Here is a 21,997-nt window from a genome sequence, read left to right on the forward strand (position 1 = left end):
ATCTTTCTACACAGGCATTCATCTGAGATTGCTCTGCTAGACTGGAAAATAGTTTTACCAGAGCTTCTGTCAGTTGGTTTTGTTCATCTCTGGACACTGAGCTTGTGGGACACTAATAAAAGGCCCTGGAGAAACGATGTGCTGATTGTAGAACAAGTTAAATTGGTCTTTGGACCTGGCATCTCTGCCAGATGTAAGCCCTTTGTCTGTTCCCATAATCTGGGGAGCAAATGATGGCTTTTAGTGGCAATTCCTATCAAAGATTTCCTTCCCATCTCATCACCGTGTTAATGGTTTGTGACCAGGGCTGGACTGGGCGCTCAGGCATCACCAATTCTGATTCTGGTTTGACAGACTGAGCTCAAAAACCTTTTCTGTCTATAACAAGCTGTGAACATTTGCAACGGATCACGAACTTTGTTACGCTTGTAGTGAAACCCACCTCTCCCCTTGGCTGGGACCCTACCTGGGAATGCATTCCTGAGATGTGTTGATACCTGGGATGTGTTGTCTCATCTGTTCTGGAGCCGTGTTGGATGTTTAGACTGGGTGCACCATGAATTTATCCCCAAAATATTTGCTGCTGTTTATTCTTCTCTTGCCTTTGTCCCATCCAAATCTGAAAACAGTGGCCATAGAACCTCCTCATGACCAGAGCAAAAGGGGTTTTTCCAAGTGCTTTCTGATATTAAGGATGGGGAGAGGGAAATCAGGGAAGCAAAGGGCTGCCCAGCTCAGCCATCAGACTACTTGGCAGCAGCACCCAGGCAGGGATCAAGAGGGAGCCTGGGACAGGAGCCAGCTGTGGCTCTGCAGGGATCATCTCACTGCCCCTCTGTTCCCTCCCCAATGGCTCTCATGCCTTCCCTCCCTGAGGGTGCCACATTGCTCCAGAATGGAGCCTGGCAGTTGGATGTGTCCCTGAGGCTTGGAGAGGCACAGGGCTCAGTGTATCACTCCATGGATCCCCGATTCTCACCCTCCTCCTCCTGGTGCCTGAACACGTCAGGTAAACACCTGCTGCAGGGGATGGGGCTCTAGCTGGCACCCGGGGCCCTTGGCACCTTGGACACAGCCTGGAGCTTGCTGGCACCTTGGCCAAAATTCCATAAAGGAGCGTGTTTGTGCCAAGGCACCACCTGTGCTGGGGAGGGCTGTTGTGGGGACGTTCCCCTCCTGCAGCCTTTCCATACCAGAGCATTTAGCTCTTTATCCCCACCCTAATGAGGAAGGAAAGGTCAGGTTGCTTTAGTTCGACATCTGAGGGGCCTGTTCAAAGGGAACACCTTGAGCAAGGTGTGGAATCCCTGCTCTGTGCCCCTCTGTGTGCTGTGGTGGCTGCGGGGGGCAGGGACTGCCTAGGTCTGCCCAGGCACACAGGGCAGCTGGGCCCAGTGGTCAGCAGTGGGGGTCTGCCACTGAACACTGTGTTGTTCTGCTACCCAGGAGGGGCTCCCAGAGATGTCTTTTGGGTACCAGGATGGCATTCCACGCTGAGAGCCGGAGGTACTGGGGAGCACCGTCTGGCGGGGGTCGGCCAACGTGTCCCCTGCAGCTTTGCTCAGCTGTCATCACAAATGTCCCTGTTTGTGCTTCCGTGAGGGGCCACTGGAGCATTTTTTCCTCTTTCTTATTTGGTGATGGTTCTTCTGGTTGGCGCTAATGCTTTTTGACTGAGGACAGTCTCAAACCTACTATTTCCTTCTGCTTCCTTCTGCTGTGCCCACCCCATGGTTTGGACTCTTCTCCTGGTCCTCCTTGGCTGTTGCAGAAACTACTGGTGGTTCCCACTCCTGCAGCCTGTCCTCAGCATTTGCTTTCACAATAAGGCTCTTTTTGCCCCAGAGTTTGAAGAGGAAAGCTGTCCATCTCTCACTGGTCAGAGCTGTGTAGAGGTCAGTGAAAGTCCCTGTACAGGACAGTGCTCTGCAGATGTCCCCATGGGACACTGCCTTCACTGCAGCACTTCAGCCAGAACAGACTGATGTCATCCCACCCCTAACACCTCGGAGACCAGGGAATTGTTGTGGCTGTCTTCTTCATGGTTCCCCACTTCTGTTGTGTTGAAGCCTGCAAAAGAAGGGAAGACCATGTAGACACATCCACTGTGCTCCCTTTTCCCTCAGCTTTCACACCAAGACTTCTGATTGCTCCAAATCCCAGGTTCAGGAAGGGAAGTCTTGTTGCCTCTGAAGGCCTTTTGAAAAAGAGGGATTCCTACAGGCTCCCCATCTGTCTGACAAAGTGTTCAAAAGCCACTGCTGATGTGGAATGCTCCAGTTCACCAGGATCCCATGGGTTATTTTGTAAATGGAGCAGCTGCCCCATGTCTTGCTGATAAAAATGTTTGGGCTGTGTCCACCTTCCTGGCTGGTTGTGTTGGGCACTGTCTGGGCTTGAGGCTGAGCTGGTGGGCTACTGGTGGAATATGTCCTCCTTTCAGTTCCCTTATATACCTTAGTTATTCATGGCCTTGGAACAGCACATCTTCCCCTGGTTTTGATGGATAGGTCTCTCCAACCACTTTGTGTTTCCTAGGTGGGAGCTGGCTATGCTCAGGAAACTTGCTCTCCTTTATTTGCAGTGAACTTATTTAGGAATAGGAGCCTTGTGAAACAGTCTGTGATGGAACTGCCCCATGGTTTTGTGGACAGCTGTGAGAGATGGCTTTAACTCCCAAGGCTGCACAGGGATGAAGTGTCCTCTGAAACATGGCTTTTGCTCTCCTCTTCTTGGGAATTAGGCACACGTCCCCCCACCCTGGCTGTCCTTTGCTCTGTTAATCACAGAGCTCTTTGGCAGCAGATTGAAGAGCAGATATTGGTTAGATGGGTGCTTCTATGCTTCAGTTTACTCAACAATATCTCCAGAGTTTAATATCTTACAACACACCTTCCCTGATCTCACGTTGTTTGTCCATTCAGTTATCTCTTCATAAATCGTCTCATGGGCCAGTCTTTGAAGGTTTATGCTTGGGCTGACCTCAGCAAACCTCAAAGTAGAAGAACCCTTCTCATTTGCCTGTGACCTTTAGCTAAAGCTCTTCCAGCATTTTTACATTCTCTTCCTTCCACTTCATTGGTTTCCAACTCAACCTTTGGGGTTGTGTTGCGAGCCTGGTGGGGAACAGCCAGTTGGCCTGGACATCTCTGTACATGGGGGCTTCATCACTGGGGCTGTGGGACCCTGGTGTTGGACACCTCTGTCCTGGTGCCTATGGAGCGGCTCAGAGGTGGGCACTCTGCCCTCTTGGAGGTGGGGATCAGGAAGAGGATGTGGAGCATTCTAACCAAGTGTCCCACAGGGAAATCCTGACCACCTGCTTCTCCACTCCCTTGGCAGAAGGCAGCAGCACAGGGATCGCAGCAACCACTGGACATCCTTGCTGGTGTCCAGGTTTTTATCACCATCAGATTCAACTTTGGTGGTGTTTTCCCACAGATGCCAGGATGCCAGAGCTGCCTCTGTCCCTCAGGCACCCTCACGATGCTCACCATGCCAGCACATGAGCATTGGTGGGACCACTGGGACCAGCCTGCCGTGTCAGCTCTGAGCCGTCTCCTGACCTTTGTCCCATGCCACTAGCACAGTCCCTGTGGTGCTCACGCCTTGGGATCAGGCCTGGCTCTGGAGTGGGTGTTTCTCTTTGCTTCCCGCTTCTCTCCAGCATGCTGGATTTTGGGTGATGGAGCTGTGGCCATCCAGGGTGCCCTAACTGCTCTGCTCTGCCCGGCCCTAGGAGCGATGAGGTGGTGGCTGTGGCCAGCATGAACTATGACCCGATCGTCTCCAAGGTGGCTGAGGTCCTGGCTGCTGGCAGGACCATCCGGAAGCGCGATGTGGAGTAAGTAGACACGTAGCGGGAACTGGCAGTGCCAGGGCAGCAGCAAATCACAGCCAGGGGGTGCAGAGGAGGGCCGAGCACCCAAACGCAGCTCCTTCCTGCTGCTCCCTTTGTATATCCTTGCATCTCCCTTCCTGTTCTGCTTACTCCATCCCCCTCAGTGCTGCCTCCCATCTTCCTCCAGCTTCCTCTGGCATCCTGCACATGTGGGGTTTATCTTAAACACCAGGACCCAAATCCTTGCACGGACTGCATGGGAGGGGGATACTCACTGCCTTTGGGCATTGGCACATCACCAAGGAAGCACTGCCTGATAGTGGGGTGCCCCTGGGCATCCAGTCAGTCAAGGGCATCTACAGAGAGGGGCTGAGTGTGAAGCCTGTGTGCAACCCTCTATGCACAACCCAGCTCAGAGAGCTGGTGGTACCAGGATGCTGGCCTGTGGTGTCTCGGCCTCCAGTTCCTTGGAGCTCATAGACAGGGGGCATTTTTCTCATTCACTTTGTTTTTAAGACCTTGCAGAGGAAAGAGTATAGCCCTTCGTGCTGAGGGTGGGTGCTGGAAGGCAAATGCCAGGGAGGTGGTAACAGCTGGGAAGAAGATTTTAGAGTAGGAACCAAAGCTGCTGAGGGAATGTGGGTTCCTGTTTCAGGGATGTTTCCACATGTGGAATAAAAGCAGATCTTTTCAAAAGCTCAGGGAGAGGAGCACTCCCAGCCCCCAGGCAGGTCTGAACCAGCTTCGACTCCCTGGGCACCGCTGGGATGGGGAGAATGTCACACGTCCACCTAGTGGAGACAGGGTTCAGAAAATCACAGGATGGTTTGGATTGGAAAGAACCTTAAAGGCCATCCCATCCCACCCCCTGCCTTGGGCAGGGACACCTTTCACTAGACCAGGTTGCTCCAAGCCCTGTCCAGCCTGGCCTTGAACACTTGCAGGGATCCAGGGGCAGCCACAGCTTCTCTGGGTAACCTGTGCCAGGGCCTCCCCACCCTCACAGGGAAGGATTTCTTGTGCCGTAATCCCCAGTACATCGGGAAATGGTTGCTGGCTGGGAAGGAGGTGGTATCTCATGGGCATCCCAGTGGCGGGTGGAAGCAGGCTTGGGGGCCTGGAGGAAACCAGACCACCTAAACCTGAATGTCTTTTCTCTCTCTGTCTCCTACTGCTTTCACAACTTTAGGCTGTTTGTCCGTCACGGCAAGTACGTTCGATTTGGGGTCCTGGGTGTGCTGGGTGTGAGGGGCTGGCAGGAGGGCCAGCCAGCCACCTGATTGGGCCATATCCCGAACTCCCATGTGGAACACTGATTACGTTGTGGGCATCCATGTTTTGCATCCCCCTCACAGGGGGGCGATGCTGCTGTGCTGGGTGGTAGGGCTGGAGGTGCCAGGAGCCACATCAGGCATAGATCTGCTGGGACTGGGCAGCTGCCTGTTGGTTGGGACCCTGCTTGGCTGGGAGTTTGGTGGCTTTCCATGAATTTTCAGCTGAATGCCAGGAGGGCTGGGTTTAAGTAAAAAAAAATGTTTTAGCTTTGTTTTACATGGAATTGAGGATCTGCATGAACTTTTTGGACAGTTTAATGACATGTGAATGAGGGCAGAGGAAGGGCACAGTGCAGCAGGGTGGGGGGATGGACACCAATGACCAATGTCTGGACTAGCATCAAGACAGCATCAAGAGCATTTGCTTGCACATGCTGAGAAACACTCCATCTGGTTTTTCCCTCTTTTAGAACCGGAGACATGTCCTGGCTAACAGGGAAAGGCTCCTAATACTGCTGGTGGCTGTGCCGTCCTGATGCTGCACTCGCCGTGGGGAGACAGGACAGCAGCTCCACAACCCGGTGGGAAACCCATGGCTCAGCCATTTCCCTTTGAGACCTGGATCAACCCACGCCTGGCACTGTGCACTGACCTTCCCAGGAGGACCTCCCATGGCACCTCTGCCCCAGTGCTTGCTGGGCTAGGGCTCTGTTATTGCAATTCCCGTGGGACTAGAAAAGCAGCCCTCAGAGACTGTGGGGTTTGGCCGTGGCAATGGGCATTGGTGTCGCGTGGCTCCAGATGCTGCCATTGGGCTGAGGGTCTCCAGGCAGATCTGCCCCATGCACGTCCCTCACCTCTGTAAGCAGCATGAGTGCCTTTGGGTGCTCCCGTGCTTTCATGCATGATGCTCCTTCCTTCCCAAATTCTCTTCGCTCCCAGCACAGTTCTGATGTGCATCCCCACAGAGCCTGACATCTGCTCCCTCCTTGCTTGGCTGCAGGGTTTGCCACAGCTCTGCCTGTGCTCACCCACTCTAGGGGGCATCTGGGTGGGCCAGGAGGTGGGGTCACACCAGGTGGTCTCTGTTCAGCCTGTGATTGTGTGGTCCAGGCTGGAGTCCTGCCCAGGCTCCCCCAGCAGAGGTGGGTCCCTGCCCATGCTGAGAGCTCTGGAGCTCATTGGTCCCATCCCAGCACCTGCAGCTCTTGGTCCATCCCCAGGGTGTGGAGCGGGAGTCCCTGGAGAGCTGGGAAAGCAGCTCAGCTGCAGCCTTGGACTTGGTGGCCACCCTTCCAGCCAGCCTTGGGATGTCTCTCCTTAATGACATCATGGGATTGGTGGTGCTGCTGCTGCTGAGGCATTACTTGAGGAAAAGTAGCCGGAGGAGCCGTCCATCGTCTGTCACTTGTCTGTCCTGTCGTCTAGTGACAAGGCTGCATTTCTCATCTCAGCCCACCATGCAAGTGCTCTGCTGTCCTGTTTCCTGCCCTTGCTGAAGAAGAGCTGTGTCTCCAGCTCGGGAGTGGACCTGGCCAGCCACAGCCCTGTGTCTATCAACCCAACAGAGTGGGAGGGTGAGGATCCCCTCAGAGAGCTTCCAGTGCTTTGTCCTGGGGGCGACTTCTTCCCCAGCAGTCAGTGTTTTATCCTGAGTCCAAAACAAGAGGATTTATATTTTTAATTTGATTAGCCCCCTATGAATTAAAGCAATACTATTCTTGGGATCTGGGTAATTTCTGATTCCTTCCAAGACCTTGGGTCAACTCTGCAGGTTCACCAGGGGATTCAAGTACCTCTTCTCTGGAGGCTTCCCACCTGTGTCCATCTCACCTGTTATTTATTTCCAGTCTTTCAGATCTTGGCTGGATAGAAATGTCACCAGTGTCTGTCACATCTCTGATTTGTGTCTCTGGTTTCACTGCAAGGCTTTTCCCAGGCGGAATGATGGCGGGGGGAGGTAGGCAGGATGTGCAGGCTCCAGCACACAGCAATGAACAGGGACCATTGTGTGTCTGGTGGATCCACAAAAGATGGACATTTCCACTCTGCAGTGGTGTGGGATGGTGTTGAACCTGGGACCCCTTGTCAAATGCCTCGGCAAATGCTTCCCGGTGGTGAACCTGTCCTGGAGCTGGGCAAGGCTGGGTTGTCTTCTCTGCCACCTCTCCAGGCACATCTTGCAATCTCTCATACCAGGACAGAAAGTTTCCATCTCTTCTTACAAAACTGCCCGTTCCCATGAGGAATGAGAATCCAGCTGGGGCACAGGGAGCTTGTTAGTGACCCCCAGCTGCATTGCCCCATCACAGTTACTTTCACCAGACTGCCGAGGTATCTTCTTGGTTGCTCACCCTGCTTGCTTGTGCAGATGTGAGCTCTCCAGCAGCTCCTGCTCCTTAGATATTGGGCTGTGCCTGTTGCCCTGCCCATGTCTTGCCCTGTGTGCTGGCAGGACCCCTGGGTGGACATATGTTGGGCACAGCACGCCTGGGGCTTTGCCTCTACTCCACTCAGGTGAGAGCCCACCTGGAGTATTGCATCCAGCTCTGGGGTCCTCAGCAGAGGACGGACATGGATCTGCTGGAGCAAGTCTAGAGGAGGCCATAGAGATGCTCTGAGGGCTGGAGCCCCTCTGCTCTGGAGACAGGCTGGGAGAGCTGGGGGTGTTCACCTGGAGAAGAGAAGGCTCCAGGGAGACCTTAGAGTCCCTTCCAGTGCCTAAAGGGGCTCCAAGAGAGCTGGAGAGGGACTGGGGACAACAGCCTGGAGTGACAGGATAAGGAGGAATGGCTTCCCACTGCCAGAGGGCAGGGTTAGATGGGATATTGGGAAGGAATTCTTCCCTGTGAGGGTGGGGAGGCCCTGGCCCAGGTTGCCCAGAGAAGCTGTGGCTGCCCCATCCCTGGAAGTGTCCAAGGCTGGGTTGGACGGGGCTTGGAGCAACCTGGGCTAGTGGAAGGTGTCCCTGCCCATGGCAGGGAGTGGAACAAGATGATCTTTAAGGTCCCTTCCAACCCAAATGAGTCTGTGATTCTATGATCCGATGACTTCAGTCAGTCAGGCATTGGTCTACTACACTTTCAGCCCCGGATGGTTTGTTTTTGGCAGCATATGGCAGGGAACTCTGCAATTTCATTTTGGCTTTATCAAGCTGAAGAATCCTCTCTTTCTTTGGTTTCTTGTGTCCCTTGCCAGTGCCTGGCCCTCAAAGACCCCATTTACAGCATTCACTCCCACTATTTGAGGCAGCTTCTCTGATGCGCTTTATGGGGTGGGTTTGAGGCTGAAGATCATGAAATGAGACCACATCTGTTGGGTAGGACTAACACTTACAGAGCGTGTCCAGAGAAGGATCTGTGATCTTCACAGATCACAGAAGAGCTGTGGAAGGGTCTGGAGCACAAGTCTGATGAGGAGTGGCTGAGAGAGCTGGGGGTGCTCAGCCCAGAGAAAAGGAGGCTCACGGGTGACCTTCTTGCGCTCTCCAGCTCCCTGAAAGGAGGGTGGAGCCAGATGGTGGTCAGGCTCTGCTCCCCAATAACAGCTGGCCGGGTGAGAGGAAACAGCCTCAAGTTGCACCAGGGGATGTTTAGGTTGGACATTAGGGAAAATTTCTTTATGGAAAGGGTTGTCCAGCCCTTTCACAGGCTACCCAGGGCAGTGGTGGAGCCTCCATCCCTGGAAGTGTTAAAAAAATGTGTAGATGTTGGACTTGGGGACATGGTTTAGTGGGATACCTGGCAGTGCAGGGTTAATTGGTTGCACTTGGTCTTAGAGGGCTTTTCTGACCTTAATGATTCTGTTATTTTAAATTTGAAGTCCCCGCAGTGCCATCTCCTTTCCCTGCCATTCACCTCTGGCTCAACCAACCCCTCACATACCATCTCCCACTGCCTGAGCCTGGATGGAGTCCTGGGACACTGAGCAGCGTGGAGGTCTACAAGGGCAGCCTGTTAGCACCCCCTGTTAGCAGGGGAGATCATGGGGATGGGTAAATGCTCCATGAGCCTGGAGGCCTCGAAGAAGCATTACAGGTGAAGAGCATCATTCTTTTGTGTGGCATCCTCCTCTGTCAGGGGGCTTTGAGCAGTAATTACGCTGATATAGCCTGGCTGGGAGAGGGTGCAGTTGCTTAGGTTACCACTGTGTCCCCCTCATGGTGATGGTTACAACCTGCTGCTCACCCCCTAAAGGTGCTGTGGAGGGGAGATGCTTTTGACTTGTGACTCCTTTGCAACTCCACCCTGTGATGGCCATGTAGGCTTGATGTTCCAAGGTGGCAGTTCTTCCCCACATCCCCCTCCCAGCTCAGTAGCCCTGTTCCCGGCGAGCCAATGGCCGGGTGGCCCCGCGCATTAGCCTGACCTGTCATCCCATTGATTCCCTCCTGGCTAATCCTGGCTGAGCCGGGCTGGGGCGAGCAGGGCTCAGCTGTCAGCCATGGCTGCACACACCCCGCTGCCCCCCAACCTGCGCCGGGGCTTGGTGGCGTTCAGCGGCTCCCTCTTCATCACAAATAAGACACAGGATAGCAGCACTGCCCACATCTACCAGCCAGGTATGGGCAGTGGGGCTCTGCGGAGGGGGATTTGGGGAGGGGGTTATCACCACGAGCCTGCTCAGCACATCACCAAAGCACCTGGGTGCCTCTGAGCCTGGAGCACCCAAAGGGTCTCTGTATCTCCCCCACCAAGGAGGGGAGCAAAAATAAGAACATTTGCTGCAAAGAGCTGTTTGTGGTACAAAAGGGCTATTGCTCCACTCCACGAGCTGCAAGTGGGGGTCCCTCTGAATAGGGGGACACCAGGGCTGCTGGGCAGCCTGCCCACCCCTGCCCATCCTGCCTAGCCCACGAGGTGCTGGCCAGCCTGCCCCTCCAAGTGATGCTCTACTTCAACGTCTACTACTTCCCCGTCTGGTGCCTGGCTGAGGGAATGATGCTGCAGCTGAAGGTACTGTCCCATGGGGCACATGGGGAGGGGGGAGCTGCTCCTGCCCAGCCTCCCTTGTCGTAGGGAGTGAACAGGGGACAGGGGAGCCTCTTCAGAATTAATGGGTCTCCAAAATGCCCTGACCCCCATGAGACAAGATGGCTCATCTCTGGCTGCCAGAAATGGAAATCATGAACTTTCCAGGCAGGAAAGGTTAAACTGGGAGAGAAAAGTGGGCAGAGCTGGGCACCAGCATGGTGGGAGCTGGCAGAGAATGGAGCACTGGGTATGGGGAGGAGGGCACAGGCACTGGGCATGGGGTGCAGGGGACAGGACAAATGGGATGGGAGAAGGGCACAGGTATCTGGGAATTGAGTGCAGGGAATGCTGCACAGGGGATGGGAAACTGGGCATGGACAGCTGGACTGGGGTGCAGGGGCTGGAGCTGACTGGGACAAGGCTGTGCCCCCGTTACAGTACCACCTCCTGCCTTGGCACTACCAGTTCCTGCTGGTCACAGCCTTCCTCATTCTCTCGCTGGCTGAGGGCTCCCGACTCTACCTGGGCTACCTGGGCAATCTCCAGGAGAAGGTAAACAGCACCTGCCCTGGTACACAAACCCCTTGTACTCAGTGAGGGTCGGTCCAGCTGGGGGAGCTTGATGGCCCCTCACTTGGAACCCAAGTGCCCATCACTGCCCCTTTCTCCTGGAGTTCTGCCTGGAGTTGTCCCAGGAGGGAATGATGGGTGCAGGCAGGACCTGAAGGCAGGAGACAAAGGGGATCCACTCGCCCTCCTGCTGTATCCTTCCTGTGGGTGCAACCCTCCAGCACTGGGTTTGACAACATCTCACCACATCTGACCACAGCTCTGCGTGGCAGGGACGTCCCTGATACCTGGGTGCCAAGGCTGGCAGTGATGCAGGGAGCTCCTGGGTCACAGAGGGTCCCCCCACCCCACCACTGCATCCTTATCCCATCTCAGCAGGTTCTGCTCCTGCAGGTGCCTGAGCTGGCTGGATTCCTGCTACTCTCCTTCCTGATCCAGCTGCCCCTCCTGCTCTTCCTGCTGACAGACAGCCAGGTCATTCACTTGCCACTGGAGATGCCCATGCACAGCCTGTTCCTGGCCTTCCTCCTCGCCGAGATCGTGGCTGCCTTCCTGGCACTGAAGACCATGACCAAGCAGCTGGCGGCACAGTTCTACCTGCGGCAATTCCAGGAGGGCAGGAGGGGCCGGCCAGGGGGCACAGGAGGGCAGGCAGCTGAGGTGGGGTGATGCTGCAGGACCCCTCCAAACCACACAGTCAGTCCCGGTAGGGAGCATTAAATGGTGCTTGAACCCACAGATACTGTGTTTTTGAGCCTTGTGGAGTTCACAGAGCAGTCCCTGGGCATGGACCCGGACAAACCCAGCCCTGCACCAGGCTGATACAGCCCGAGGCAGGTGGGAGTGAGGGGTCAGCACCTCTGAAACACTCCAGCTCGCCCCAGGGCTGTGCCTGTCCTTGCTGAGCATCAGCCCTGGCAGGAGGCAGGAACTGGGGGTGCAGTGGCACCCCCCAGGAAGTACCAGCTCAGGGCTGGAGCCTTAAACTGGGCTCTTAAATCCTCTCTGAGCTTCCCAGGGATCTCCTGAGGATCTGGGCAGCTTACATGAAGCCATCCCAGCTGGAAGCATGCAGGGTGCTGCGAGGTGCGAGAGCAGCATCCCAAAACTTGACAGCCACTCGCAGGGCTTGAGACAGAGCAGAGCCACCTCCCACTTTTGGAACAGCTTTATTCCATTGCATCTCTGGTTTTCATGGGAAATCAAAGCCCACAGCCATCAGAATGTGGAGAAACATAAAGTGCTTTAAGCCTCTTTTGCCCAGCACAGCTCTGCTCCAGCACCAGTTATCAGTGTGCAGAGTGGCAGCTGGGATGGCTTTGTGTTCCAAGAGCCAAGAACTGCTGCCGCTGCCAATGTTTCTCCAGGAAAGGCAGACTCTAACCCCAGCAGTGCACACCTGGGCCAGGACTGGCCCACCTCCACCTGGGCCGCAGCCATGCCCCCATCACATGTACCTGGAGGTGGCTCTGGAGGGAAGGGTGCTTGTGGTGGAGCATTCCTGATGTCCATAAGCTGAGGCCTCGGGCTTACCTTTAGGGGGTTTTGCCTGAAAAATGAACAGGGGTAACAGTACAACAGGCACAGGGATGGCCCAGGTGGACCTGCACTGCTCTCCTTGGTCCCATGAGAACAGATTCACTCTCTAAGACTCCCACTCTGCTCCTGATTTGAGATCTGGCATGAGGAACATTCTCCACCAGCAGGATGGTGCAGCCCTGGGGCAGTTCACCAGGAGCTGGTGGATCTCGGTCCTCAGAAGCTCCAAAGACTTCGCCAGACAAAGCTGGAGATGAACTGAGGCAGGGCTGGCAGCTCTCCTGCTCTGTGGGGGCCTCCCTGTGACTCACTGATTCACCAGGGAAGTGAATTCCCACAGCAGAAATCATGTGAGGCATGAAAACCTGTCACTGATCTGCAGCACAGGATGTGCTTTGAAGAGCTGCCCTCTCTCTGCATGGAGTCCAGCCAGATTCCCTTTGGAAGAAGAATAAGCGTGGAGCTGGGTCACATTTCCAGGTAAGGTCCCCATGGGGACCCCTTGTTGTCCAACAGGAACTGAGGTTGTGATGCAGCTTTCCCTGAGTCCTGGTACCAGCTGCATCCCTCTCCCAGTTCAGACCAGCCATCAAGCCCAAAAGCTGGAGACTAACAGCTGCTCCACCAGGATCTTCCCAGATCTTGTGAACTGAGTTTTAACCAAGGGGCAGAAAATCATAAAATTATTCACTCCAAAAACCTTCACTCCAACCTTCTCTCTCCCATGTGGTCCCACCCTTACCTCCTCGAACTTCTCCTTCCAATACAGGTCAGCCTTTGCATCCAGGTAGAGCAGAACCAGGTCACAGATCACTGTAGCCTGGAGACAGACAGATGTTGAAGACTGTATGCAGGGAAACTTCCCGCTGGAATGTCCAGCCCTCCACCCTGGCTCCCACTGAGCCCCGCAGCTGGCTGTGGGCCAGTGCTGAGGGCAGTGAGCCGGCCCTGCCTCCGGCCAGGTCACCTGCCAACTCCAATGGCTCCTCTGACCCAACAGGCTCCCATGAGCTGCACAGGGGGTCAGGGTCAGACAGGATCACCTGGGCTGCAATGGATGGACACAGGGAGTGCTCTTCCAGTGCCCTCACAGCTGTGTATGGACTGGGATGAGCATGTGGGGGACCTCAGGCTGGAAGGGACGAGCCATATAAGGGTTCTATGAGGAGCTGCCCCATCTGGTGACAGGACACCAGGTCACTTTAGAGTCAGGGGAGAAGCAGAGAGAGGAGCTGCTCTGCCCTGCCAGCAGCACCCCAGCGATGCTCCTTCCCAGGGCCCACACAAACACCCGGCCTCCGCGAGACATGACCCTGGCAGTGCTCAGGATCCCAGTGCTGTCATTACTGCTCATGGTCACAGGGAAACGGGAGCTGACACCCTGCCAGACCATCTCCCGTTCACGCTGACCGGCACCCAGGAAGCCTTGTGCCCTGGCAGGCAGGGAAACAACTGATGAGTGGCAAATCCTAAGCCATGGATTGAAGGAAAAGAGCATATCTGGAGTACTCACAGCACCAAAGAAGGCAATGCTTGTGCCGAAGCTCACGGCAGTAGGAATGATGCTGAACTTCCCAGCCTGGTGAGAAATAGTGGAGAGGGAAGACAGCGAGTAGAGAGTGATGAGAGGGGTGTGGGCTGTGGGGCAGTGTGCTTAAAGTTGTGTAACGTGGAGTCTTTATATGATAAAGAAATGGAGTCTGCTCCCCCATCAGATGATAATCAAAGAGGCTTTAGTTCAAACTCGGCACCCTTTTTATCCCTTAAAACCATGTGACCTTGTGACCAATGGGGTTGTCTATTTTGGTGCATGTCCCCTGGGCTTCCCTGCCCTCGGTGTGTCCCCTGCACTCCTGGACACACCTCCTACAAAGTTGGGGTGTGCAAGAGGGATCCAGGAACATTTCTCCATGCCCAAGTCTAGGAATTGCTGTTGCACTGACTCCAAGCCCCTTTGGCTGCCAAAGAAGGAACTGACAGCTGGTGACCTGGTGGCAGCAGAAGTTACTGTGACCCACCTGCTCCCCCAGGCATGGCAGAAGCCTCCCTCTTGCTGCAGCTGCCACCCATAGAACCATATCCCAGCAAACACGGCCCTGATGTGATGTGTCCCTCTCTGCTCAAATGAGTCTGGTGGTCTGTGGGGGGAGAGATTTTGGGGTTACAGTCTCTCTCCCAGCTGTTCTCTCCTGCTGCTGGACCTGCCCTCACTACCCAGAAGTGGTGCATCCTGTCCTATGATGTGTGCTTCACCTTCTTCAGGTGCAAAGGGTGCTGCTGAGCATGACAGTCCAGCTGTGGACATCTCTCAGGGTGCCAAGAGCTCTCAGTACAGACTCCTTCTTGCACAGCTGAGCACTGCGTGTGTCAGTGATGCTGCACAGAGTAGTGTCAGTGATCACAGAATCATGGAATGGTTTGGGTTGGAAGGGGCCTTAAAGATCATCTTGTTCCACCCCTCTACCATGGACACAGACACCTTTCACTAGACTGAGTTGCTCCAAGCTCTGTCCAGCCTGGCCCTGGACACTTGCAGGGGTGGGGCAGCCACAGCTTCTCTGGGCAACCTGGGCCAGGGCCTCCCCACCCTCACAGGGAAGAATTCCTTCCCAATATCCCATCTAACCCTGCCCTCTGGCAGTGGGAAGCCATTCCTCCTTATCCTGTCACTCCAGGCTGTTGTCCAAAGTCCCTCTCCAGCTCTCTTGGAGCCCCTTTAGGCACTGGAAGGGGCTCTCAGGTCTCCCTGGAGCCTTCTCTTCTCCAGGTGAACACCCCCAGCTCTCCCAGCCTGTCTCCAGAGCAGAGAGGCTCCAGCCCCAGAACATCTCTGTGGCCTCATCTAGACTTGCTCCAGCAGCTCCACGTTTTTGTTATGTTAGGGGTCACATAGCTGGAAGCAGCTCTGCAGGTGGAGTCTCACCTGAGCAGGGCAGAGGGGCAGAATCCTCCCCTCATCTACTGCCCATGCTGTGGGAGAAGCCCAGGACACTGGAGGTTTCAGGGCTCTCAGCTCGCATGGCTGGGCCATGTCTAGCCATGATCATGCCCACAGCTTTTGTCCCTGAGGGTACAATTAAACAAAAGGGAATTAATTGTCCAGGTTCAGAAGAGTTCAGGTTGTCCTTTGCCAGGGTGCTTCCCCCTCAAGACCCTCAGAGATGCCCATAGACCCAGACCAGCTCACCTTGCCTACATAACACTTCACAGCCCCTGTGTCAGACCCTCAGGGAGGGAAGCCTCCCTGCTCAGGGAATAACCAAGAGGTTTTTCTTTAAATGAAAGAGATCATTTTCTCCCACTCTACTTGGAAAACTCTGGAAAGAGGTGAAGAGCTCACCAGGATGGGAAGAAGCAACAGCAGCAGGAAGCCACAGGGGTGGTTGCAGGAGAGCAGCAGGGAGTGGTGCGAGGATCAGCCCTGGGGGCTGCTGGGGCTGCGCAGGACACGGTACCTGGCCATGCACGGAGATGTCGAAGCGGAGGCCGTAAAGCTTCAGCAGGTTCCGGTAGAGCTGCCGCTGGGAGCCCCAGTAGTAAGAGGCAGTTCTGTGGGAGACATTAAAGACACCTCAGAAAGCAGTGAGGGAAGTGGGCTGCCAGTGCCAAAGAACTGCTGGGGCTACCGTGTGCCTGTGCACACCTGGTGTCCTCCAGGTTGGGACCTGGGTGATACACGTGTTGCCACAACTCACTGGCTGGCATCAGCAGTGGGGCATCTGCATCCCCTCAGCACCCAGTCTGGGAAAACACAGCTCCCAGTGCACCCAGTTCAGGTGTGGACAGCCAGAGAACCCTGCCTCAGGCAGGTAATGCCATGCACAACTCCAAACACAGCAGACCTGCCATAGCATCCTGGTACTAACAGGCCCTACCCCAAGTTACCATTTCCTATCGTCTTGGAATCACAGAACCATTCAGGTTGAAAAGCCCTCTAAGATCATCAAGTCCAACCCTTAACCCAGCACCACCATGTTCTCCACTAACCCACATCCCCAAGTGCCACAACTACACAGCCTTTAAATCCCTCCGGGGATGGTGAATCCACCACCACCCTGGGCAGCCTCTGCCGGGCTGGACAGCCCTTTTTGTGAAGAAATTTTCCCAAATACCCAATCTAAACCTCCTTTAGTACAACTTGAGGCTGTTTCCTCTCGTCCCGTCTGTTGTTACTTGGGAGCAGAGCCCAACCCTCACCTGGCTCCACCCTCCCATCAGAGAGTTGTAGAGAGTGAGAGAATGTCCCCCCTGAGCCTCCTTTTCTCCAGGCTGAGCCCCTTCAGCTCCCTCAGCCGCTCCTCATCAGACTTGTGCTCCAGACCTTTCCACAGCTTCCCTGCCCACCTCTGGACATGCTCCAGCCCCTCAATGTCTTTCTTGACAGGGGGAGAGTCACTGCCCTGGTCCTGTTGCCACACCATTGCTGGTACAGTCCAGGTGTCCTTGGCCTTACTCACCTGGGCTCACATTCACCTCCAGGTCCTTTTCTGCCTGCAGCTTTCCAGCCACTCTGCCCCCAGCCTGTAGCATTCCATGGCATTGTTGTTACCCAAATGCAGGACCCGGTACTTGGCCTTGTTGAACCTCACACCATTGGCCTCACCCCATGGATCCAGCTTTTCCAGATCCCTCTGCAGAGCCTCCTGCCCTCCAGCAGACCAACACTCCCACCCAGACTGGTGAACTGAGCGAAGGTGAGTTTGCAGATGACATCTGCAAACTGTGCCCCTGCTGGTCCTTTCAGAGCACCCATCAGAACTGAGATCTCAAATGACTGCAGTGTGCTCATCCCACAGCCCCATGTGGCCACTGTCCCAGCATCCTCACCTGAAATTGTACCTTGTGTCCTGCAGGCTGAAGAAATACTGTGGCTGGCACTGGGCAGCAGGGTGGTCCAGGTCACAGTCCCACTTGATGAGAACTCCAATGCTCCCCCCCTGCAAAACACATTTTACTCCAGGAGAAGCATGGGATCAGAAACTGGCTGAGTTCTTTACTGTTCAGACATTCCTAGATCATACATTCCCTTAGCATTTCAGGGTCAGTCCTGTCCTCTGCCTCTTGCTCACATCCTTGGGGAATTTTGAGTCATCTTCCATACTTCTATAAAAACCAAGTACCAGCAGTGCGAGGTCTCCGAAGTGCTCTCCAGCTGCCTCCACCATGTTACGTACACGGAACACAGGACAGGAGGGGTTGAAGACTGGATCATATGTGCAGCTCTTGAAATAGCTGGGGTCACTGGTTTGTAAAGTGTTGCACCTGAGACAGCAGGGGTGGGGGGACAGAGTGTGGGAGGTCATAGAGCCTGTCTGTGGGACTGAAAAGGGGACCCTCCTGCTGGAGTGGGCCCCCCAGTGCTCTCAGTGGGGGAAAAGTCATTGCCTTGCCTAAAGCCTCAGATGGAGAGAGGGTGGAGTAAAACCATCCCAGAGGAATCACAGAGAGTATTCATCTTTTATAGCATCTGCCATAGCCTTCCCCTGTACCTCCCTGTGTTTCTTCTTTCTCCCCCAGCACCCAGCTCCCACCCAGCTCGACTCAGTGCTCCAGGGGTGACAGCAGGGACAGTTCAGCTGCCCCACACTGCATCTTCTGCCAGGGTAAGGCAGCACAGTCAGCATGCCTGGGGCTGCGAGGCCAGTGCAGCCCTTTACCTGGCTTCTGTGAAACCACTTTGAAAGGACTAAAAGGCAAAAATATTAGTCTCGCTCCCTGGATGGCCTAGTCCAGCTTTCTGCAGTGCTCTACATGGGCACGACCAGTCCCTCTGTCTGAGGTGTCCCTATCCCATTGCTTTTACAGCTGCACACATAGGGTGTTCACCTGAACATCCATCCTGCCTGTAACTGCCCAGCACCACCTGTCCTGGGTGGCACATGGCTTCACATAGCCTCAGGTGCTCAGCCCCATGACAGATAGGCTCAGTGCTAAGGCTGGACTGGGCTCAGGCTGGCTGGGAAGCACCGTACTTACTTGGAGAAGTTAAATTTGGTGAAGTGGACAGTGTTTTTTATAAAGAGAGTGAAATTCTCCGCCTCAGCCAGAAGAGGTTTCCTGGAAAACAACCACCAATGAACTCAAGTCTTGCACAGCCCCATTCCCCAAGCTCCACAGTCTCATCCGCAATCCCAACATTTTGGTCACAATGGACAGCTGCAAGAAACGCTCTTGCGTAAAGTTCTCTGACCTTAACTGACCGGGAGACTGATGTCAAAGGTCTCCCTGAACACAGCTGCCCTTGGGCGAGTCTCAGGGTCAGGCTCCTGGTTAGACAGAGGGAAGAAATCAAAGCTCCCAATACCTGCTATCCCCTTATCTGTGATTACCTGGGCAGGGTACTGTTCTCCACAGGACACCAGCCATAGATCTCACAGGTGGAATGGGTGGCATTGAACATCACACATTTCCCAGTTTTTATCCCTAAAAATGAGAGAATGTAAGATAGGCTGAGAGAGTTGGGGTTCATCAGCCTGGAGAAGAGAAGGCTCCAGGAAGACCTTAGAGCCTCTTCCAGTGCCTAAAGGGGCTCCAAGAGAGCTGGAGAGGGACTTGGGACAACAGTCTGGAATGACAGGACAAGGGGGAATGGCTTCCCACTGCCAGAGGGCAGGGTTAGATGGGATATTTTCCCCTGTGAGGGTGGTGAGGCCCTGGCACAGGCTGGCCAGAGCAGCTGTGGCTGCCCCATCTCTGGAAGTGTTCAAGGCCAGGTTGGATGGAGCTTGGAGCAACCTGGGCTAGTGTCCCTGCCATGGCAGGGGAGTGGGACTGGATGAGCTTTAAGTTCTCTTTCAACCCAAACCATTCTAGGATTTTATGTTTATTAAGCAAAACTCCCAGTACCATTGCCATGAACCACAGGGTTTCCCATGGGACAATCTGCATCTTCTGTGCACATCGCGTCAAGGACAGAGGGGCTCTGGGAGGGACAAGAGACAAGTGCTGTCATTGTGCTGTGCAGCCACCTGAGGCCATGCTGTCACTCACCCCCATTGCTGTGCCTCTACTCCTGTTTCTCCAAGCACTTCCCAAACAGTTAGAGAAGACCATTCACCATGCCCAGACCCTGGACAGCCTCCAGCAAACGAGGAGAGAGGCATGTCTGAGGGACAATCCTTCCCGCCTGGCTCCACGCTATTGGGAGCACATGTCTCCTGCTCCTCAGAGGCAGAGGAATCCTCCAGAGCTAACTCAGACCTTTCAGCTGGAACTGGGAACCAGCAAGAGGGCCTCAATGACTGAGCCCATTAAGCACCTTGTAAAGCACCACAACAAATCCCCTGGGGAAGAGCTTAGTAGACCTAAATCCAGCATAACACAAGTTTTACAAGAGATAGGGAAAGCTTCACCCTCACTCTGGACCCACCTGGTTCCCAGGAGCAGTAAAAACCTCTTATTCAAACACAGAGAGAGGATGGCAGGTGGGGGAATACCACTAACACCTTCTCCAGCTACCCCAGGCCATGGCAGGAGTCACTAGCCCATTAGAAACCCACCTCCCCAAGACCCAGGGGGCACAGAGGCTCAAACGCAGGCAGGGAATCCCCAGTTATGGAGTCAGAAGAAGTGGAGGTCTGTCCAGGCCTTCCCAGGGCTGCCACAGGACAGCCTCAGCCTCTTGTTTAGGTGTGAAATCCACTAAGGTGAGCCAAGAGGAGCAGCAGCTTTGGGCTGGGTGGGGGCTCACTGCCTAGGGGTATGGAGTCATTATGGGATGCAGGAGAACATTTGGGTATTGCACAGGTGTTTTAGGGGATGGGTTGTTTAGGGAAGGAAGAGAAGGCATGGAAAGGAGGGAACTAGGTGGTCTGAAAAAGAACAAACATTGGAAAATAGAGGGATAAAAAGATGCAAGGAGTAACTGCGTGTACAGCTGCTAAAACAGCTCGGCTTGTGTTTGGTGCTGCTTCTGGCCCCAGACACACTGATCTGCCAGCACCGAATACTTTGGTCATCGAGAACAGTCAGAGAATATTCAGACTGCGCTAACTCCCTGCAAAGCCAAAAGCTGTCACTGCTAAATCTTCAAAGCTTTCCAAATACGAATGTCACCTACAGCCCCAAAGCCAGAACCTGAGGAGATCAGCATGGGGTGCAGGCTGGGACAGGCACCCACACACACCCCAGCACTGGAATGGGACGAAATCCTCTGCTCTCTGTGTCTTTGGCTTGCACACTGCAAAACTAGCACTGAGAGATGCCCGTGGCTGCCTGTGAGAGCCCTAAAATGCCCTACAGCACATCTTCCCTGTCAGGACTTCAGGAGTTGTCAGCATTTTAAAGATGGATCATTAGTACCATTTTCCCTGACCCAAAACCAGGGTTGCTCCTCCTCTCCCACAGCATCTGGCCACAGCAGGAGCTGAAGGGACCATTAGGACAATCAGTGCTTGGCTCAGGCACAAGGTGCCAGGAGTGGCTCAGCTTAAAGGACATTTGCTCCCATCTACCAAGCCAGGTCCAGCCTGGGAGAGCTCAGTGGAGGGAACCGGCCTGACCCCAGTCTTAAAGGGAAGACTTCTCTCAGAGAACATATACCACTAAGTGTTGGCTGGCTGGGAAACCACCTAGACCTTGTGTTTTGTTCCTCCTAAAAACAGGATGCTAAGATGGACATTAGTCCTGCAGCAAGGAGTTATCAAGGAAACATAACACAGGTATCCATGGACTCTGTGTCAAAGCATCCCCTTGTTCGAGGGCAGCAGAAAGCCTGGAATGGTCATACAGTGCCACCACTCAAGGAGCCCAGAGCTGGTGAGGCCCTAAGTGTCCCTTGTCCTGGTCACCACAAGCAGTTCTGGCCAGAGAGCATGGATACACACCTTGGCTCATGCAGGCATGACAGAGCAAGTGCAGATGAGCATGGAAGAGCTATGGAGCAGTGAGAATGAGGGGAATCAGGTTTGTTGGGAATATAAATCCATTTTCCCCTTTTATCTGGTCTTCCTCTGGTTTCCACCGAGGAGCGGGACAGATGGCTCCATCCACCACCCCCCGGGGGCTGGGCTGGGGCAGCCCTGCACACTCACCTCGGGACAGGTGCCCTGGGCCTGCTGGGCTGTGGCAATGAAATTGGTCACCAGAAAAAGCACATTTTCTCCCTGGGAAGCAAGAAGGTACCATCAGTGGGGAGGGTGACACCAGGGTGGGTCCAGGGGATACCCTGTGACACCGTCACCGGGAGGAACAGGCAGTAATGGCCACGTTTGGGCTTTGGGAGGCCAATGGTACCGGCGGCGTTCCCTTGCCAAGGGGATTGACCTCCTGTGTGTCCCCCCTGCCCCCGCCCGGGGCCCGGCCGTACCTGCGGGGGCCAGGTGAGATCCGCCGCGTCCCAGAGCCGCCGGCCCGCGGCCCCGGCGGGAGCCGCCCCCTTCACCTTGGTGACCACGGCGACCCGCGGGGCCGCGTCGCGCTCCTGGTACCCCTTCCGCAGCAGCAGCACCCACCTGCGGGGGGGGCCGACGCTGAGGGACCCCCGGCCGCTCCCCGAGGGCAGGGGCGGGGGGGTCCCTACCCCAGCAGGAACCCAAGGCCGCCCCCCGAGGGCAGGGTGGGCATCCCTACCCCAGCAGGTAGCCCAGCGCGCTCAGCTGCAGCAGCCGGTGCAGGAGCCCCACCCGCCGATTCCGCGTCAGCGAGAACTTGGCCGTCTTGTAGTCGAGCAGGAGCCCGCAGGGCGAGCCCGGCATGGCGGCACGGAGGGGGAAAGGTGGACACGGAGCGGGGACAGAGGCCACGGGGTGCGGACTTGGCGGACACCCGCGAGGCACTGAGGGCTCGGAGGGTGGGGACAG

General features: G+C 55.1%; 3 protein-coding genes across 11 annotated transcripts in view; 2 read left to right on the forward strand and 1 right to left on the reverse strand.

Annotated features, from left to right (window-relative positions):
• AIFM3 (apoptosis inducing factor, mitochondria associated 3) overlaps nucleotides 1-7,775 on the forward strand; it is a 53,446-nt gene extending 45,671 nt beyond the window's left edge. For 2 of the 3 annotated variants that reach the window (XM_027670509.1, XM_027670510.1), the window contains exons 19-21: nucleotides 3,740-3,844; nucleotides 5,031-5,051; nucleotides 5,586-7,775. In XM_027670509.1, the coding sequence (XP_027526310.1) occupies nucleotides 3,740-3,844; nucleotides 5,031-5,051; nucleotides 5,586-5,625 (166 nt within the window). In that variant the 3' untranslated portion in view covers nucleotides 5,626-7,775. The remainder of the gene's footprint in view (nucleotides 1-3,739; nucleotides 3,845-5,030; nucleotides 5,052-5,585) is intronic. The other variant, XM_027670511.1, reaches the window with a different exon arrangement.
• LOC113960761 (P2X purinoceptor 6-like) lies at nucleotides 9-21,987 on the reverse strand. Of its 7 annotated transcripts, none has more exons than XM_027670514.1 (12): nucleotides 21,768-21,987; nucleotides 21,505-21,649; nucleotides 21,230-21,301; nucleotides 19,044-19,119; nucleotides 18,527-18,620; nucleotides 18,174-18,254; nucleotides 17,318-17,459; nucleotides 17,025-17,134; nucleotides 15,653-15,746; nucleotides 13,711-13,776; nucleotides 12,940-13,017; nucleotides 11,811-12,207 (listed from the first exon to the last, which is right to left on the reverse strand). In XM_027670514.1, exons 1-12 carry the CDS (start codon nucleotides 21,890-21,892, stop codon nucleotides 12,106-12,108), a joined length of 1,185 nt encoding a protein of 394 aa, XP_027526315.1. In that variant the 5' UTR covers nucleotides 21,893-21,987; the 3' UTR covers nucleotides 11,811-12,105. The 7 variants fall into 7 exon arrangements, 5 of the variants coding, with proteins under 5 accessions (XP_027526316.1, XP_027526315.1, XP_027526314.1 ...); XR_003532090.1 differs by lacking the exon at nucleotides 11,811-12,207 and adding an exon at nucleotides 14,216-14,335 and having other exon boundaries at nucleotides 12,985-13,017; XM_027670513.1 differs by lacking the exon at nucleotides 11,811-12,207 and having other exon boundaries at nucleotides 12,243-13,017.
• LOC113960764 (transmembrane protein 17B-like) lies at nucleotides 8,789-11,704 on the forward strand. Its single transcript, XM_027670518.1, has 4 exons — nucleotides 8,789-9,676; nucleotides 9,967-10,070; nucleotides 10,527-10,640; nucleotides 11,052-11,704. Exons 1-4 carry the CDS (start codon nucleotides 9,559-9,561, stop codon nucleotides 11,325-11,327), a joined length of 612 nt encoding a protein of 203 aa, XP_027526319.1. The 5' UTR covers nucleotides 8,789-9,558; the 3' UTR covers nucleotides 11,328-11,704.
• Nucleotides 21,988-21,997: the final 10 nt, after the last annotated feature.

This window comes from Neopelma chrysocephalum, unplaced genomic scaffold (genome assembly GCF_003984885.1).
Source record: "Neopelma chrysocephalum unplaced genomic scaffold, ASM398488v2 Primary Assembly neopelma1_96873, whole genome shotgun sequence".
In the NCBI taxonomy this organism is placed as follows: Eukaryota; Metazoa; Chordata; class Aves; order Passeriformes; family Pipridae; genus Neopelma; species Neopelma chrysocephalum.